At 40.3% G+C, this 19,089-nt stretch overlaps 2 protein-coding genes across 2 annotated transcripts; one reads left to right on the top strand and one right to left on the bottom strand.

The window, feature by feature from the left end:
* Positions 1-136: 136 nt before the first annotated feature.
* Positions 137-4,304, bottom strand: znf668 (zinc finger protein 668). Its single transcript, XM_048171613.1, has 2 exons — positions 4,166-4,304; positions 137-2,499 (listed from the first exon to the last, which is right to left on the bottom strand). The coding sequence occupies exon 2, from the start codon at positions 2,487-2,489 to the stop codon at positions 543-545; it is 1,947 nt and encodes a 648-aa protein (XP_048027570.1). The 5' UTR covers positions 2,490-2,499; positions 4,166-4,304; the 3' UTR covers positions 137-542.
* znf646 (zinc finger protein 646) lies at positions 4,277-13,984 on the top strand. Its single transcript, XM_048171605.1, has 5 exons — positions 4,277-4,416; positions 5,024-5,175; positions 7,003-9,886; positions 10,013-11,107; positions 11,536-13,984. Exons 3-5 carry the CDS (start codon positions 7,215-7,217, stop codon positions 12,434-12,436), a joined length of 4,668 nt encoding a protein of 1,555 aa, XP_048027562.1. The 5' UTR covers positions 4,277-4,416; positions 5,024-5,175; positions 7,003-7,214; the 3' UTR covers positions 12,437-13,984.
* The last annotated feature ends 5,105 nt before the right edge of the window (positions 13,985-19,089 follow it).

Genomic DNA, 19,089 nt, shown 5'->3' with positions numbered 1-19,089 from the left:
TATAGCATAAGAGCATTATAGCATGTCCAAGAAGTAATCACTGTCATATTTACCACCACATACACCGGCTTATTGCTTTAAAAACAATACAAGCTGTTTAAACTTAAGAAAAATAAAAAACAATAAACTTTAGTAGTCAGTTTATGGAGAAAAATTTATTGATATAAATAAGACATTGGTCTTATGATTAAAATCAGCATTCAAATATTACACTGATTTCAAGTGTATGACATCTGTGATTATGTTTCTGAAGAGCAACATGAACTGACACTTTGATTCAGATATACCTTAAAAATAAAAATCATTTTAGCAATCTTGGCACAAATCTAAAGATAAATACATTTTCCTACAATATCAAGGCAAATTAAAGGCATTATTAATGCACTAATGCATTTAATCTTATTTAAAAATGTAGGCTTTTTGCAAGATTCTCTTTGTTGTGTAATTATAGAACAGCAGTAACAAAAATGTGAACATTGTTCAGGAGTTCAAAGCAGCCGACAACAATAAGCTCAGCAATAAGCACCGAGTCAGCAATAAGCTCAGAGCCCCTCTTCCTTGTCTATATATACATGGGCTGGCATTGTCTGAAATGCAGACACCGGCACAGTGACTGGGACAGTCAGGGAAATAGCGGTGGGCTCGGATTCCGACGGTGACGCGGCACTTGGTGGGGATGGCAGGGGTTGGCTGTGCACTATGTCAGTCTGAGGCATGGAAGATGACGAATCTGTGTCACGGTGGGTGCGCAAGTGTTTGCGTAGGTAGGCGGCAAAAAGAAAAGCCTTTCCGCAAACAGCGCAGCAATGCGGCCGACTGGTTGAATGGATGCGCTGGTGTTTGCGAAGCCCGGCTTTATTCAGAAAACCCTTACCGCACTGGTCACAAACGTGGGGTCGTGGCTTGGGGTGCAGTTTCTCGTGTGCCTGCATATCAGCCAGCTGAACAAACTCTGCCTGGCAGGTCACACAAACGTAAGGACTGATAGGTAAAGCTGAAACTGTAGAATCAGACGGTGGAGAGATAGTGTGAAGGCTGGTATGGGCCTGCACTTCCTCCCACGTCCCGAATATCATATCACAGTGAGAGCAGGAGAATTGGGGAAGGGTGGTGGGAAACATTTGAGCCGGTTCAGGAGTGGCCTGGACCTGTAACGGCCTCTCGGATAAGTGCGTCCTCTCATGCTTGCGCAAACTTGATGACACAACAAACGACTTGAAGCACAGCTGGCATTTGTAAGGACGCTCCCCTGAATGCACCCTTCTGTGTTTGTTCAGACTGGAACGCTCCGTAAACGACTTGCCACACTCAGTGCAAGAAAAAGGCCGCAGCCCGGAGTGCACTAGCATGTGGCGCCGCAGGTCCCAAGAAGCGACGAATGCTTTATCGCAACGTTGGCATTTGTAGGGCCGCTGACCGGAGTGCACACGCTGATGCACCGCAAGGTCCGCCGGCTGCCGAAACCTCTTAGTGCACTTATCACAAGGGTACGGCTTGAATCCTTGATGCGCCCGTTGGTGTCGGCGGAAGCTAGAGGGATCTGAGAACATCTTGCCGCACTGTGGACACAAGAAGGGTTTTTCGCCAGAGTGGGTGCGAAGGTGGGACTGGTACGAAGACAGCTGAGTAAAACCTTTGCCGCACTGCTCACACTGGTACGGCTTGCTCTTGGAGTGGATTCGCAAGTGGCATGCCAAAGAGGACGACCGGGAGAAGGCTTTGCCGCAGTCAGAGCACAGGTAAGGCTTTTCGCCCGTGTGCGAGCGCTGATGGTTTTTCAAGTCCTTCAGCTCGGTGTACGATTTACCACAGTCGCTGCAAACATATGGCCGGTGGCCTTGGTGATTACGCCGATGCTTGCGGTACACTGAAGGGTCGGCAAAACTCTTCCCGCACTCGGAACAAAAGTAAGGCTTCTCCCCAGTGTGTGATCGTTGGTGCACTTTGAGTTTTGATAATGTGGGATAACTCTTAGAGCAGTGAGGGCAAGAGTGGGGCCTCTCGCCGCTGTGTTGCGTCATGTGGATACGCAGGCAAATGGCCTGCATAAATGCCTTGCCACAGTCAAAACAAACAAATGGTTTCTCTCCTGTGTGTGAACGGCTGTGGTTGCGTAACTCTGTATGAGTCTTATAAGCCTTATGGCACTGTGGGCACTGGAACGGACGCTGAGCAGAGTGGGAACGCTGATGCTTGGAAAGCTGTGCTCGGCTGGAGAACGTCTTGGTGCACTTACCGCAGGTGTACTGCTGCTGTTTGTCTTTACCATGTGCTGACAGCTTGTGGCTCTGTAGAGCTGAAGGGCTGGTAAAGACCTCCTGACAGGTTGAGCATTTAAAAGTGTGCAGAGTTTTTGGCTGTCTCCCTTTGCCTCTTCTTCTCGTAGGCTGTTCTGATGAGTTGTCTTGTTCTTTGTTGGGCTCTGTCTCAGAAGGTGGTGGTGTATACTGCTCTGCAGTTGGTGGGCTACCTGGTTGGGGTGAAGCCATCCTGACAATGCTGGGGAGAACGACAAAATACATGAGTGCCTTGAATTTATATTTGAATTTAGAGTTTGATAGATGATTTTATTTATTATAACTTGTATTCTTTGTTGTTACATGTTCCATTTTCCCAACTTTTTTATTATTTTCTTTTAAAGGAACATGCCACTATTGGTTGAGTTTTACCGTTTTCGAATCCATTCAGTCGATCTCCGAGTCTGGCAGTACCACTTTTAGCATAGCTTAGCATAGTTCATTGAATCTGATTAGACTGTTAGCATCTCGCTCAAAAATGACCAAAGAGTTTCCATATTTTTCCTATTTAAAACTTGACTCTTCTGTAGTTACATCGTGTACTGAGACCGACGGAAAATGAAAAGTTGCCGATATGGCTAGAAACTATACTCTCATTCCGTACCATGGGTGCAGCAGGCGCAATGATATTACGCAGCGCCTGAAATAGTCCTCAGCTAGGTAACTTCCAACGTGACCGGCACTAAGTTTGTGTAGTTGCAGAGTTGCAGCCGGCAAATCGGGTAGTGGCTGGACTCACCCATGGTACGAAGTTCCTTGATTATTACGCCGAAATGAGAGTATAGTTTCTAGCCATATCGGCCTAGAAAATCGCAACTTTTCGTTTTCCGTCGGCCTTAGTACACGATGTAAGAGTCAAGTTTTAAATAGGAAAAATATCGAAACTCTTTGGTCATTTTTGAGCGAGATGCTAACGGTCTAATCAGATTCAATGAACTATGCTAAGCTATTTTCAAAAATAGTGGCGTGTTCCTTTAAGGAACAAGCTTCAACATACATCACATAAAAATGTGTTTTAACATTAGTCATTACAGGACAACATACTTCTATCAACAATAACAAACAATATGCAAAAGGAATATACAGAGAAAATAAATTAATTATTAATAATATGCTCTTCTTTTTTTAAACTTTACCATTGCACTTGGTAATTGACTGAAAGAAAAGTGATTTGAAGTTTAAGGTAAGTAATCTATTAAATACATTTACCAAGATAATCAGTTTCTGTCAAAATATCATGGTCAATACACTTACTGATAATTTTATTATAAAAAAATAAATGCATTACCCCCTGTGATTTTTCTTAAATTTTTTATGACAATGGTGGCAAGTGACAAGTTAACATATTGTAAGAACAATTACTGTTGTAACTAGCATGTAGTATTTAGTATACAGATATAACAAGAGTATATAAATAGTATAAAACTACTATGTAGCCTTTTTTGCTATAGTTACCATAGTAAATACTATATAAAGAATGGGGAAGGAAGCACAAAATGGCCGGCATTAGGACCTCAGGGACAATTAGGAAAGACGCTCTTGTTCTCATAGGAAGTTGCCATCTGGGCTCCTTATGTACAAAACTGAATTACATTTAGGTGATAACAGAAATTAAACGACCATGACCAAATCGAAGCAATGCAAATGCAACTCAGCGGCAATTTAAAGAGCTAATATCAATGTCTTTAACGCATACAACTACTATTTCAGCATGCACTATAACACAAAATGGCTGGCTTTAGGACCGCTGAAGATGCGAAGCAATTTGCAGTCGTAGGCTTCTGTCACTTCATCATAATCACTGCATTTTTAACAATATGCGTTTATATCTTGCGTAGTATTCCTAAAATATGGTTTACGTTACGTACCTTTTGTGCTATCAGGAGAGATGGTTGTATCTTTGACAATGAACTGCAAATCGTTCAATCTCAGGAGAAGGACGGCGGCTTTAGGACCACGACGAAATTATCCTGCGAACGCGGAGATGTGAGCATTCATGACTTCCTTACTCACTACGTTACCTGGGGAATGTCTACAAAATTATCTGAATTTTTTAACTAAAACGCATTCATCTCTCTGCTGTTTTGGTATGAAGAGTTTCTGCGGACTACAGTGCATGGTAAGTAGGATAGAGTGGGGTGGAGAGAGAGCCTGTGGGAGGGGAAATTATGCATGCTCACTTCAATGTACGTGGATGTTCAGTTGATTTGTGCATAAAGTTACATAACAAAAATGTGAATTGGATGAAAAACAACAATAATATTGTTCTAATAACGTGGTTATACTTGTTAAACATTTTTTTTTTTTTTTACAATAACTTTATTCTAAGAGTTGCCAAACAGTCTATTTGTCATTAACATTAATGACAATATTGAAGAATGAACACACGGAAAGGAAATGCTCATGTTAAGGGTAGAACAAATTTAGAAGTTATGATAGCTGATGTTGTATATCTTTAATATTTTATTATATCATAATGTTTCATGAGGAGCTGTGTTTGGATTTATATATCACAAAAATAAAACATTCTTAGTCATTGGTGTAAGTAAGCTGAAGCTTTGTGACTAAACTTGTTTTTTGTTCATGCTATTAAATAAATGATTCCAATACGAAATGGTGGAAGGGGGTAGAAATAATATAATAAGCATTGTTTTACTATTTAAAAACGGCTCTTAAGAGGAAAACATACGGACTTTTTTTACTGATGCACATTTCCTGTTCCCTAGCAACAAAAGCAGGAAGTGAGTCGAGAGTGGGATGGGGAAAAGACAATTGGTAGAAAAGGGGGGACGAACACGCCCGTCCTGAAACTAAAATAAAGTGGACGGAGTGCCAGCATTACATGTACCAACACCACAAAGGGAGACCTCAACATTCAGTATGTATACTCCTAATGTCATTTTTTTGCAGTATCAGTTAGCTAGATTTAGCCGCAGTTACTAGCCGCCAATTGCTAATAAGCTCGCAATGGTATGGGATGCTACTGCCTCTCCCAAAAATATATTTTATTCCGCTTATCTCAGCGTTTTGACTGCTGTATTAAATTAGACCACTACTAGAGGACTATTACAACAACTGATTGATACACTGTCAAAACTGTGATTGTGTAGCTGTTAAGCTAATGTGAAGTGTGTCAATAGAGCTCCATTGTGTGATGCAGCCTGACATCTAACTGCTGGAGCCCGTCAGTTGATCCTTCATGCTGTCGGATACCGACTGATATGCCACGATATTTTGTGGAATGATGTTATATTTTATAATTAGACCTAATATTAGAATAAAAAATAGAATTATCGACTAACTAAGCGATTCATGATGGATGGTATATAGGCTTTAATGGAAATAGAAATCCCTGCATGTACTTTGTTTTTATATAACGTCCCAAGTTGATTTAATTGTTGTTTGTATAAAAAATCTGGTGTTTTTGCCTGTTTTATGCTTAATAAACACATCTTATAAATGAATAATATAATATTTGTTTATTAAAGGAGCAATTCACCCTGAAATTAAAAGTCATTATGTACTTGGAGCCCATTTTATTTTGTCCCAAGTTCTGTGGTTTAATTGTTTTCCATTTATAACTTTTACAATTTAATAATTAAAAGTTTAACTTAATTTTTAAAAATTCAATTTTATTTTATTTTTCTGGATTCTGTGTTTTTATTATTTAATTCAAATTTATCATCAAAACTGTGGAAATTAAATTCTGTCATATTTTCCTTTTAGTATGTGTAGATGAAATTGTGCATCTCATTCACACTTCATATTTAAATAGCAGTCTCTTTGCGGTTTAAGCAGAAACACTAGGGCTCAAGGGCTCTTCAACTCTTGTCCTGGAGGGTCATTGTCCTGCAGAGTTTAGCTCTAACCCTAATTAAGCACATCTAGCTAATCAAGCTAATCAAGGTCTTCAGGATTACTATTAAGTTACTGGCAGGTGAGTTTTTATATTTTAGGGGTAGGACCTAAACTCTGAATGGCTGTGGAGTGTGGCCCTCCAGGACCGAAGTTTATGAGCCCTGCACTAGTCCTATTAGTCACTGCATGGTTTGACTTTTACTTTATCATACAGTCTTATGTTTGTTTTTATTCAGTTGATAATATTTCAATTTGCCAAGGTGCTTGACATTATACATTATACAGTAAATTATAATGACTGGATTTCACAATTTCATACGTGGTTTTCGCATAGCAGATATCCTATTTCTCTTATTTGCTTACCCTCATGAAATTGAAGAAAAACATTCTCCTAACAGCATCTTCAAACCTGTAGGAAATACTTTCTCCTTATAGCATTAAAAAAGATGTCAGGCAGAATGATAGCTTCAGTCAGCATGTATTTTTATTGCATTTTTAATCCATCCATTAAAAGTGAATGTAGACTGAGACTTTCATTCAGCATTCACTTTTATTGGATGGCCTAAAATGTGATAAAACTGTCATAGGTAAAGAAAGTAAATAATATGGATTTTGAAACAACGTGATTGTAAATAGATATATATTTTTTTTATTTTTGCATGAATTTTCCTTATAAATCAGTGCAGTGTTTTATTGTACATTTAATAATACATTTTGTTTTAATAATTAACTTTTTGTTTTATATAATGAGATTTTGTCGCTTTTTCACATTATAGATTTTTTTTGTTATGCAACTGCCTTGTGTGAACTTAATAGTAAATAATATATATGGATTTTCCTGTTACAGATTCCATCCAGTGCCTGCACTTGTATCATCCTCCCAAGGACATTTTTCCAATGGAATGGAACAGAATGTATTCTTGGCCAATTGTTTGAATGTTGCCTTCACATTCAGGCCTCACCTAACAAGTCATTTTGATAATAGTGAGGACAGGTGTGTCCCTCACACTCATTCAAACTGGCTCTTATTGACATTTCTTATCATTATACTATAACATTATGGCTATGCAAGAGCCAGGCCGGACCAAAGGCTTTTCGTGTAAACATTGTGGTGTAGTATGTGCAAGCATGCCCAGTCTTTTGGAGCATACGGACACTTTTCATCAGTCAGAAGAGGAACGCAAGTTCAAATGTGAGGAATGTGGACGAGGCTACAGGCATGCTGGCAGCTTGGCTAACCACAGAAAAACACACGAGGTTGGCTCTTTTCAGTGTCATATATGCTCCAGGAAGCTCTCCAATGCATTGGCTCTCAAAAGCCACCTGCGCATCCACACATCCAGAAAGAAATATTCTTGCACAGAATGCGGAAAGGCTTTTCGTCTGGCAACTCAGCTGGTCACCCATCAAAAGGTCCATCGCAATAAAGAGTCTCGAGTCAGGACAAACAATGTTGCAAAAAGTCACATTGAAAGTGGTTATAAAGATGATGAGTTGCTGCAACTAGATGATGTGGATTTTGACATTATGCCCGATTTGCAGCCAGACATGAAGCTGAATATTGCTCCAATGAGCAGCCTTTGTAATGGTGCAGTGTCCGAACACATTTCAAACTCCACCCCAGAAAGTGACACGGCAGCGGAAGATGATGCTGGAGACAGGCCGTTTAAATGTGATTTATGTGATAAGACATACAGACATCATGGCAGCCTCATAAATCATAAGAAAACTCACCAAATGGGATTATTTGAGTGTCCGGTCTGTTTTAAACAGTTCAACAATCTTGCTGCCCTTATTAGTCACCAGCGAATCCATAGTAAAACCCGAGGCCGTCTCAGTGCACAGAACTCTAAAGCGGCCCTCACAGACTGCAAGCAAGAACTTGCCCCTCATGTTATGCCACAGAATGGTGATGCTAATATACATTTTTGTCACCTTTGTCAGGTTACTTTTGCTAATGATGATGACTTTCAAAATCATATTCTGTTGCACAACTCCTCTTCTGTGTCCTTTGAGCTCCCTACCAATTTGTCAGAGGAGCACAATTTCTCGTACAATGATAGTGTTACTCATTCCCCAGAGACTAATCCTTATCCCCCCACTAGTGACACTCCACCATTGCCTCCGTTACTCAGTAAAGTTGTTGATTATGACCAATCAGATGGGCCAATGGAAAATGGTCATATGTATCTACCCAACACTTTCAATGATAATTCATTGACTCTACATGCTCAGGGACAGCCAATGGCCCTACCATCAGAGAACCTCAACCCTGATTGTTCAGCACAAGGTCTTGATAACATCAAAGTTGAAGATGCTGACAGTTCCGATCGCCGCTTCAGGTGCCACATCTGTGGCAAAAGTTACAGGCATGCAGGCAGTCTTATAAATCACAAACGATCGCATCAAACCGGGATCTTTCAGTGTTCCATCTGCCGCAAGAGCTACCCACATTTGGCGGCTCTGCGGAGCCACCTTCGGATTCATAAGGGAAGACCCACATCGTTGCCTGCTAGTTCTGAGGGTGACTGGCTTTCCTCAGAGCCCTTAACACATGAGAACCAACAGGGCTGCTTTCCATCACATGAGGGAGATGTGAGTGGAATATTAGGCCTTCCTCAGGACCTGGTAGACTCTGTGCAGCATGATTCTGATGAGGAGTATGTGAACGAGACAAATGCTACTGAATTTCATGAGCAGTTTGACAATTCCTTCCCAGATGAGCACCTACCTCAGGACGAACACCTCATGGAGAGGCACATGTGTGCAGACTGTGGTAAGACATTTACTGATATCGCAGGAATCAAGTCACACATGTGTCCTCTCCTGAATCAGCAGTATCAGACCATGACGAATGACTCATCTGGTCACATGGACTTTCACAACACAAAGCATCAACATTTCTTAGGACAGTCAGGTGAGGATATTGGTTTTGAGGGACACAATGGCAGTGCAGCTGAGTCTTATTTTAGACAGCAGACCTTTCATGACAACATTCATAATCAGATGAGTGACAGCGAAGATCATGCTGAGTGTGAAGACGGTGAAGAAGAGGATGATGGAGAGATGTATCACTGCTCAGTTTGTGGGAATCACTATACTAGCATGCGTGCACTGCGAAGCCATCTCCGAGGCCACACTCAAACTCATGCCGCACCTTCAGCATCTGGCCCATCATCTGTGTCACCTCTGGAGGTCAAGAGAGATGAACAGAGTGAAAATCAGCAGAGTGAATGCAGCCTGATTATCTGCAGTACTTGTGGAGAGAGCTTCACAAAGAAACAGGACCTACAAGCCCACCAGCTCTTGCATAGCAATATAGAAGGTAATCCGCCAGAACAGTTTGTAACGGACCACCAGAATGAGCTCAAACCAAAAGTGGAAATGGAAGGTATTATTTGTGGGAAATGCGGCATAAGCTGCAGCGATCTTTATCACCTCAATAACCACAACTGCACGGGACAACGAGATGGACAAGTGGAGGAGAAATGTGAGGAGAAACCGCTTCTTAGAAATGCATTTCAACAAGAAGTTTCACAGGAGAGTCCACATGATGGAGAACGACAGTACAAGTGTGACCAATGCGGTCGTTCGTACAGACATGCTGGATCATTGCTCAATCATAAGAAATCTCATAAAACTGGAGTGTTTCGCTGCTTTGTTTGCCAAAAGCGTTTTTATAATTTGTTGGCCCTCAAGAATCACCAGAGGACACACTTCGATGTTAAAAAGTAAGTATTTAAAATGTTCAAATGTCAGTATTTGATTGCTTTGCAAAAAGTTCTTGTATAACAACTCATCTCTATTGTTTTACAGCCAAGTTCTTGTTTATCTGATTTTTTTTCTTTCTCTACCAGGCATAGTTGCACAGAATGTGGGAAAGCATTCAAAATCTATAAACAACTATTGAACCACCAGAGGGTACATCAGGAAAACAAGGCTAAGATTGAAGAGCTCAACAAACAAATTCAGACACTCATGCAGATGAGTGGAAATGCCTCAGGGAGTGGAATGCAGGCACTTAATTTCAGCAGAAGGAGAATGAGCAGACGCCATAAGCAACGGCAGACCTCTAACGGTGATCAGTCTAGCCAAGAAAAGGAGGGCCATATGGGAGATCCCAGGGACCCTCGGCCTTTTGTCTGTGATCAATGTGGGAGAAGCTATCGGCATGCAGGAAGCTTGGTCAACCACAAAAACTCCCACAAGACAGGTGAATATTACTGTGCTTTGTGCAACAACACTTACTCCAACCAGCTAGCAATGAAGAACCATTTACGAATACACTTTTCCGTCAAAAGATACCGTTGCCAAGAATGTGGAAAGGCCTTCAGAGGAAACAAACAGTTACTCAACCACACTTGTTCGACCACTAAAAGAAAAGCAGCAGCAAGAGGAAAGGTCAGGGGCCACAAACAAGAAAAGGATTTAAAATGCAAGCATTGCCGTCTTGTATTTCCAGATAAGGAACTACTTGAAGGACACACCTGTTGCAAAGAGACTGTCCCTGATTCTGTCCCCCCAGGAAAAGTAGATGGTGACACTGAGAGTACGGCCCTAGAAAAAGAGGAACGACCATTCAAGTGTAACATTTGCAGTCGAAGTTACCGTCATGCCGGTAGCTTGTTGAACCATAAGAACACACACAAAACAGGCCATTTCACCTGCTCCTTCTGTGCCAAGCCCTTTTCCAATCCCATGGCTTTACGAAACCACACACGCATTCACACGCAGAAGAAAAAGTATGTCTGTCCTACTTGTGGTAAAGCTTTCCGTCTCTCCAGTATCCTGTACAACCATCAAAAAATCCATGCACGTGGAATAACTCATTACAGCTGCCAAACGTGTGGCAAACGCTTCCAGGGAAAGTCTGGGCTAAAGAGACATCGCTGTTACCGAAACGGAAATCCGAACTCTACTGTAAATCAAGATGGGGTGGACAAATGCTATACGTGAGTCATTTTTTCTTAAACGTTATTTGAACACCTATCCTTTTCCGTCCTTCATAATTTCATGGTATCTGATGGCAGAACCTGATTTCACCAAGTGCAACATGTTCCTGGATCAACATCTGTCGATCCTGGAACAACATTCCAATCAACCAATCAGATTTGATGGACAAGTTTACAGTTTATGTCAAGTTTAGGCTTACAACCAGGGTTAGGTGCTTCTACATCAATGTTATTCACCTATCATTTCCCTCTGATTTTAGTAATAACCTATGGGTAAAGTTAGGTTTAGGGATAGGGATAAGGTAAGGATCAAAGTTACGGACAGGAATGTTGTTCCAGGATCAACAAAATATGTTTACCCAGGAATGCGTCTAACTCTGCAAAATCAGGACGTGCGTATCTGATGCCAGTATTGTCTTTTGTTACAGATGTGATCAATGCGGACGCTCTTATAGACACGCCGGTTCCCTTCTCAACCACAAGAAGACTCATTCTGCTGACCTCCTGCACTGCACTCTCTGCCTCAAAACATTCACAGATCCTCTGGATTTAGAGAGCCACTCTCAAATGGCTCGCCACTGCTGCCCAGATTGCGGGAAAACCTTCTGTGAGTTTTCACACATGCAGAGCCACATGGAGGTGCATAGTAAGGGACTCCCCTATTACTGCAACATGTGTCAACAGAACTTCCCAAACCTGGCTAGTTTTCATCAGCACCAGGAACTCCATGGCAGCTTACAAGGGCAGTCAGACCATGAGGAAGGTATGCAGATGCAGCAGGATTTAGACTGGGACTCAACACTGGACCAGCAGATAGGAATTCAGAGCCTTCCTAAGATCGATTCAGCTTTCGGCCAAGTGCACGGATTCCCTGAGCCGCAAGACCAGCAGGAAAGTAGCGAGGAATACGGTAGGGAGGAGAAGAGTCATGTGTGTGAGCATTGTGGGCGCACTTACCGCCACGCTGGTTCACTGCTCAACCATAAGAACAGCCACAAGACCGGCTCCTTCTTCTGCTCGGTCTGCCAAAAGGAGTTCTCCAATCTCATGGCACTGAAGAATCACCGACGCATTCACACAGAACCCAAACGTTATCAGTGCCTAGAGTGTGGCAAGGCCTTCCGGGTCTCCACCCAGCTTATCTGCCACAGGCGCATCCACACCAAAGAGAAGCCCTTCTCTTGCCTCCTTTGCGACAAGCGTTTCTCTAGCAAGTCCAACCTCCGGCATCATCAGAAGATGCATCAGAATACCCAACAGACATACGAGACCTCCTTCAATATGGATGATAACGCATTAATGGGACTGGGTGTGGACCCTTTCCTCTGAGGCCAGACTTAAGTCTTGCCACTCCAAGGGAAGATTTCAAAACAAAATTCTATTACAAGAGAAAGACTCTCTCCACCCAAGGCCTAATGCCAATAATCGTACAACATCAGGTTTTCTGCTGTGCTTGTCCAGATGGTGTCGCACACAGATGCTAATCTCGGCGAGGCTTGCCTCCTTTACTGTTGTGTTTTTAAATATTGTTCTTTAAAGGACACTTAAGACTGGCATTGATAAGATACTACCTCTGGTAGGGACAGTAATACTGTAGACATTTTAGAATAAGTGACCGTGCCTGTCAGAGACCATTTTAGATGTTTATTTTATTTCATTTGTTTTGTGTTCCCACACAGTGCACAAATTATATGGTACTATGATAGATCTCAGAGAGATTGGATGAGTATTTCTGTCCAACCTCTTACCCAGTGCTGCCTTCAAGAGTCCGACCGATTATTTGCCGTAATCGGAGGGGAAACAGAATAAGGTGTTCTGGATAAAAGGATACGTGCTATCCTTCTCGTTATGTTTGTATTAAGTGCTTCCGTTTTTCAGGTTATCGTACTGCTCACGGTAGATGTGCTGTTATCATTTCATCGTCTCATTAAGACCAATGTACACATGATGTTCCTGCAGTTTCATAATGAATGATACTGGTAAGGCTGTTAAACGGCAAACTACCCTAAGGCCTGTCCTGTAGAAAATCTCAAAGATATTTATTTATTTAAAAGTCACTATTTATACCTTAAGCATACTACTTGTCTTTATTACTGTTAAATGTGGTACACATTATGCATGGTATTAAATGTGTGATAAATGCTAGATTGGTTGAGTACGTAGGTATTTTAGATAATGGTTGTAAACACTTAAGAAATACCTCTTTACCTCTTTAAAAGCATTCACAACAGTGTATTTAAAAGAACAACTGAAATATTTCAGTTTTCTTAGCGCATACTTTTCTAGTAAATGTTTTATTAAGTGGAAGTATATTCTTCACAAGATATTGGAGCACAAAAAAAATGAATAAACCCAAAAATCCATGATCGGTCGGGCTCTATTAGGGCAGGAATTCACAGATAACATTTTGCAACTTTTTTTTTTTATTTTTAAAAATGCTCAGGTCTCGCAACTTACTAGACGCAATGTAAGAATATACATTTAGCTTGATGCTTCTGGCATCAAGGCTTCTATGTCTGTCTTTAATGCCAGATTGAATTTCAATGTGCCATTTCATATCACCAACCTACTTGGATTAGAATTATTTGTAAGATGGTTTCCTTTTAAGCCTATAGATCAGTGCTTACTGATTATTTAACAGTAGGAGTTGCGAACCTTCATGTATTAATGGCTTTATTAGATTTGAAAAAAAAACTTATGCTGACAATTGAGACTCCTTGTAATCAGATGCATATATCTTAAATATAAATTATTTATTTTTGTTCACATGATCAATGTTTCTCTTTCTCAAGTAGGGACCTTAATAAGCAGATGATGTTTATTTGTAGGTGTTGATGCCCTCACTTTCTTGAACTGAATAAAAACAGTATAACTGTATTTGGCTTCTTTTTGTGCCTACCCTTATCTTTAACACTTGAATCCCTTGCATTTGCAGTGCATTACATGATTATTTTAGAATATGCAAATAAGAAATGAGTCAGAGTTGTTTGTTCTAGTGTGAAGACTTCTTTTAAGAACACATTTAAGAAAAAGAAAATGTCGACATTAATACATTAGTTCTCTTTTTATTGCATTAAAATACATAGTTTCCTCTGCAGTCTGTGGAGTAACTGTGAATGAGTAAAGGCACATACACACAACCAACTTTACTCAAGACTGTGACAGCGCCGTGCATGCTTCACAGGTTTATGTTTATCAAGATTTTGGACTAGTTTATGTTCTAGATTTCTGACAAACATGGCAGTGTTTTGCAATGAGGTACAGTCTTCTTGGGAATTGGGGTGTAAAATGTGCTTAGTTTTCCAGGAAACAATGCAAAGAACACGACAATTTTTTTAAGCAAAATATTCATGTTCTTATCAGGTTTGGTGAGATTCACTCCTTTACTCTTGCTAAATGTGCTTGAAGTCAAAGAAGTTACTTCCTCCTTAGCATCTATTGTAAATAAATATATACATTTTCTTAATGCCCATTGCTAGCTATTCATCTAAAATAGGTGATTTTGTTTAGTAATGTTTTACTAAGATGAATTATTTCTATAATTCATAGACACTAGAGATTAAATGTATTTTGAGATACAAGTATGTAAATATCGCTCTATCTAATCTCTTATGCGCATAAAGGCTGGAAAATTAAAACTGAATCCGACACCTGTGGCTCTTAGAAAATCTGCTAATGTCAGCTGGCGACTCTTCTCTTTCAGGTAATCGGCTGCTGTGTCTTTGCTGGTCTTCAGTGTCCCCACATCTCCAGAATGTTCATCAATGCCATAGACAGGCTGCTGTGCTGAGCCAGTCGGTGTCAACATTGTTGTACAAAAGGCTACATCTATACAGTGCGTAGTATTCCAACACTATAAAAATCGGTTAACTGTACAAACGATGATTACAAATACATTCAAATGGCTACGTGCCATACTAAATCTGTTTAGGAGGCATAATTGTGTAAAAAAGAACCATCTTTGACTAATTCTACTATATTAAACAGGTTATATATTGTTTATCACAAATCTAATAATGGATATTCAAGTGGAAATGCATCTACAATGCACTATAAGTGCAACATTAATGGCCTCAAACCAAATTCTGCAAAAACAGTGTAACAAGACCTGTCACTGAAGCATTTTAAGGGTTCCAACAAAGGAATATAAAATATGCTATCATGCTCTCCATAGGATGTCACTTAGCACCTAAGGTTTGCAAACCCAATTTGCACAGTGCACAACAAAGTCTCAGTGCAGCTTTTGTGCAAAACCATTCGCTATGCATGACATAGCCTACTAATGTAATAAATTAGACAAATCAGAGGCTACTCATAGAACACTCTGTGGTTGAGGTACCAGCTGATGTTTCACCAACTGGAGCATTAATTCACTGGAGCAACAGTCCATATTCATATGCTGTCAGCTTGAGTTCCTTGAGCTGCAAACATTTAGAAGATTGAATATGAGCAAAATTTATTTCCTTAATGCATTTCAAAGCATACTAAAATGTGTTGCATTTTTCAACTCTTACCTATTGAAGAACCTATACTGGATAAAGGGGTCCTGTTGTCTCTTCAATCGGCTCTGAATTGTGGACAGAAAAAAGTTGGGTTAGCTCCCGAGTCCTGCTCTGAAAGTGTTTTTGTTGTTAAAAAAAAGAATGTAATGTTAACATCTCACCCCGTAAGGTCCTCCTGGACCTGCATTGATGTACTAGAACGCCTATGAGTAATGCTCCGAAAACAATTACTGCTGCCAGGACAGACAAACTGGTAATTGCTGCCACCCTCCAGGAATCCGAAGGCTCTATGGGTGGGCCTTAAAAACACAGGACAATGTAACTGGAAGTTCTCCAGCACTTCAGATCATACAGAAAGAATCTGAGTCATCTGACCACTCCTCTGTACGTTAGCTCTGACCTATTGCAAAAGCATGCACTTAAAATGCATTCTCGTGAGTGTTCAAACTTATTCAGTAGTGATGGAAAGGATGGACCATTTTACCAAATTGGAGCTTTGAATCACTTGAGCAGATTTTAATTCAATGTTGGCCTATATTTTCAATAGCCAAATTCATTTTATATGCAATATTTGATCATATTAGGAATTAGATTAGGAATTAGGGGAATCATAATGCAACCAAATATAATGATGAGAAACAAATGTTTTTTTCACCTCCCGAGTATCTTCTAGTCAGAGTCGTTCGTTCATTTGTCACATGATAGAACGTGACTCAGGGGCTGTTTACAAGAGGCCATTTTCAACTAAAAACGGAAAACCTTTATGCATTTTATAGACTGTAAAAAAAGATGGACGACGCAACGCCGCGAATGTAAAACGTACGACAACGGGCGTTGACATGTTATGCAAGAACGTCAGTTTGGAGCCTGGGCACGCGCAGAAGGAATCGTCAGTGGAGCCCGGAGGTGGAGTCGCGGTATCAAACTTCTGTAATTTAAATAGGCTATATAAATTATACACAATTCAAAATTCTACCTATAAAATAATAGGCTATTCTGTTTCTAGAGCAATAATATTTTTGAAACAGCAAATTCAGTAGATAAACTCAATATAATATGCCACTAGAAACGGTCCTGCCATTTTAAATAAAGTTAAACTAACGTTACAGGAGATCGATTGCTGTAGACAGTGCTCTATAATTAATTAGAGTAGGTAGGCTATCATTAGTTTTGTCCTGCTAATTATTATTTTATACCCATAAAAATAAATAGAAACTGCCAGATAACAATCACCTGCTTTTTCCCGTCATGGCTAAGGTTAGGCGTGTTATCTTAACTAATACCATTTATTAATTAGCTTATAAAGCCCACATTTAACGTTACCGAAAAAAGTTCAGTGATCCGTCAGATCCTGTATGTCGGTTAGTACAGTTTACTGATGAACAATTCATTTTGTCGGTGTGAAATAACACAGAAATCGGAAATTAACAGTTAGTTATACATCTTCAATCTCCTCTCGAAGCTCCGACAGTCCTCAGAGAAGCTGTCAATCACAACTGTCAGTCATGTCACACCCCGTTTCTATAGCATCAAATTGCTAGCTAAAATCAAACTTATCACAAAAACGAACAATTGAATATATATCAGCGAGATAACAACTACCTTAAATGACCAAAACCATCTTTCGCAAAATTTTATTTGAAGCATAATTGATTTTTTTTGTTTTGACTCAAGTCCCGTTCGTTTGCACGGAGAGGGTGAAGCTTACAGTCTATGGGGTGAAGTTTATGACCTGTACTGCATCCAGCCACCGGGGGGCGATCAAAGAGCTAGCAGCTTCACTTTTCAGGATATGAGGCACCAGAGGTGTGGACTCGAGTCATGTGACTTGGACTCGAGTCAGACTCGAGTCATGAATTTGATGACTTCAGACTCGACTCGACAAAATGTACAAAGACTTGCAACTCGACTTGGACTTTAACATCAATGACTCGTGACTTCACTTGGACTTGCGCCTTTTGACTCGAGAAGACTTGCTACTTCCCATGGAAACCTGGAAAAAAAAATGTTCACACGGCCGCGCCGCTCTCAGTGTATTTGCATCTGTGAAAAAAAAATGTGCACCACCTGTATGCATGCAGAGAGCACGCGCGCTGCCACGACATCCAATCACTGTAGTCCCACGTTGGTTTGATTCGACAGCATCTAAGCAGGCAAGACAACCACTGAAGCGCAACAAGCAACAACGCGCCAGTTGGCAAAATGATACCAAAGATAGTTTCGTTTGGCTATTATTGTAACGTAGTTCGTAAATGTGGGAAGAAGGAGGCGGCAACCGGCGAACGTTCAACAAAAGTTTAATACCAAACTAAACAAATACAAAACGAAAGTAATGCCGGCAGACCCTCGCGGACGTCTGCCGGCCACACAAACATAATAAAACATAAAATAAAGTCCAGGCCTGGTCCTCTCTCGTCCTTCACTGACGTCGCTCCTCCTTTTATGCCTCCGGAGCTCCTCCGTGAGAGACTCGAGGCCGGCGCGCCTCGCAGGTGATGCTCATTATCACTCGCGTCACCGGCCTCGCGCCGTTCCCTCACGGCTCTCGCCCGCCCTGCTCGTCACAGCTATAAATATTATAAGGTAGTCGACAAAAAACGAGTTGCAATTTGACAAAAACAGGCCTTCCAATTTTACTCTTTCAATTATTCAGTTTCAGAGTTGCTGGTGTGCTGCCTCATTGAGGTCGTTTATGTAATTTTGGTTAATCACAACTAAGCTGAACTGTATGGAAGCTTATGTGTAATATTCAATTTGAAATGTAATATGCAAAATGGCAATGCATTTCTGTATTTAAATTTGAATTTTCCCATACATTTGTGCAATGTGTTGTGCAAAATGAAAATGAAAATTCAATTATATAATTTACATTTGCCATTTCATACACTAGTTTTAATATGTAAATTGAATAATAATTTTAATGCTTTATAAGTTGCAAAATTAAAATGTATTACAGAATTATTAACATGTTCAAGCAAAAACTGTAGCAAAATTGTAATTTAAATGTTATTTTTTTCTTAATTGCATTTACACTCACAGTCACAGGTAAGACACTTGCGATTGCATTTCCATTAAGTGTCCCGCAATGAATGTAGCAAAATTCAATGTGCAATTTGAAAATGCATTCTGAGCCGATCATGTGCCCGTCCCGCCCTGTCAATCACTGCGTGAAGTTGGCCTCGCCCCCACCCAGTGCAAAACAGGCTCAATCGTTTTTACTTAGTTTGAATAATAATATTAACTAATGGGAATATTGTTTAGCTTATTTTTGGTTTAATTTGGTTTACTTTAGTTATTTAATTCATTCAATTATTTTGTTTTGCTGTACTTTTCATGCCAACTTGCCATGGCCCCCCTAGCACCCCTATTTTTTGTGAAAATTTAAATTTTCTGTTTTTTTACTGTATTTGATTAATGTCATTCTATAAAAAGAGGTTTAAATAAATACAAATCTTACAGATATACATGATTTGTATAAAT

This window comes from Megalobrama amblycephala, linkage group LG20 (assembly GCF_018812025.1).
Source record: "Megalobrama amblycephala isolate DHTTF-2021 linkage group LG20, ASM1881202v1, whole genome shotgun sequence".
NCBI lineage: Eukaryota > Metazoa > Chordata > Actinopteri > Cypriniformes > Xenocyprididae > Megalobrama > Megalobrama amblycephala.
The sequence above is the reverse complement of the archived record's forward strand: the minus strand, read 5'-3'. Positions and strand labels throughout refer to the sequence as shown.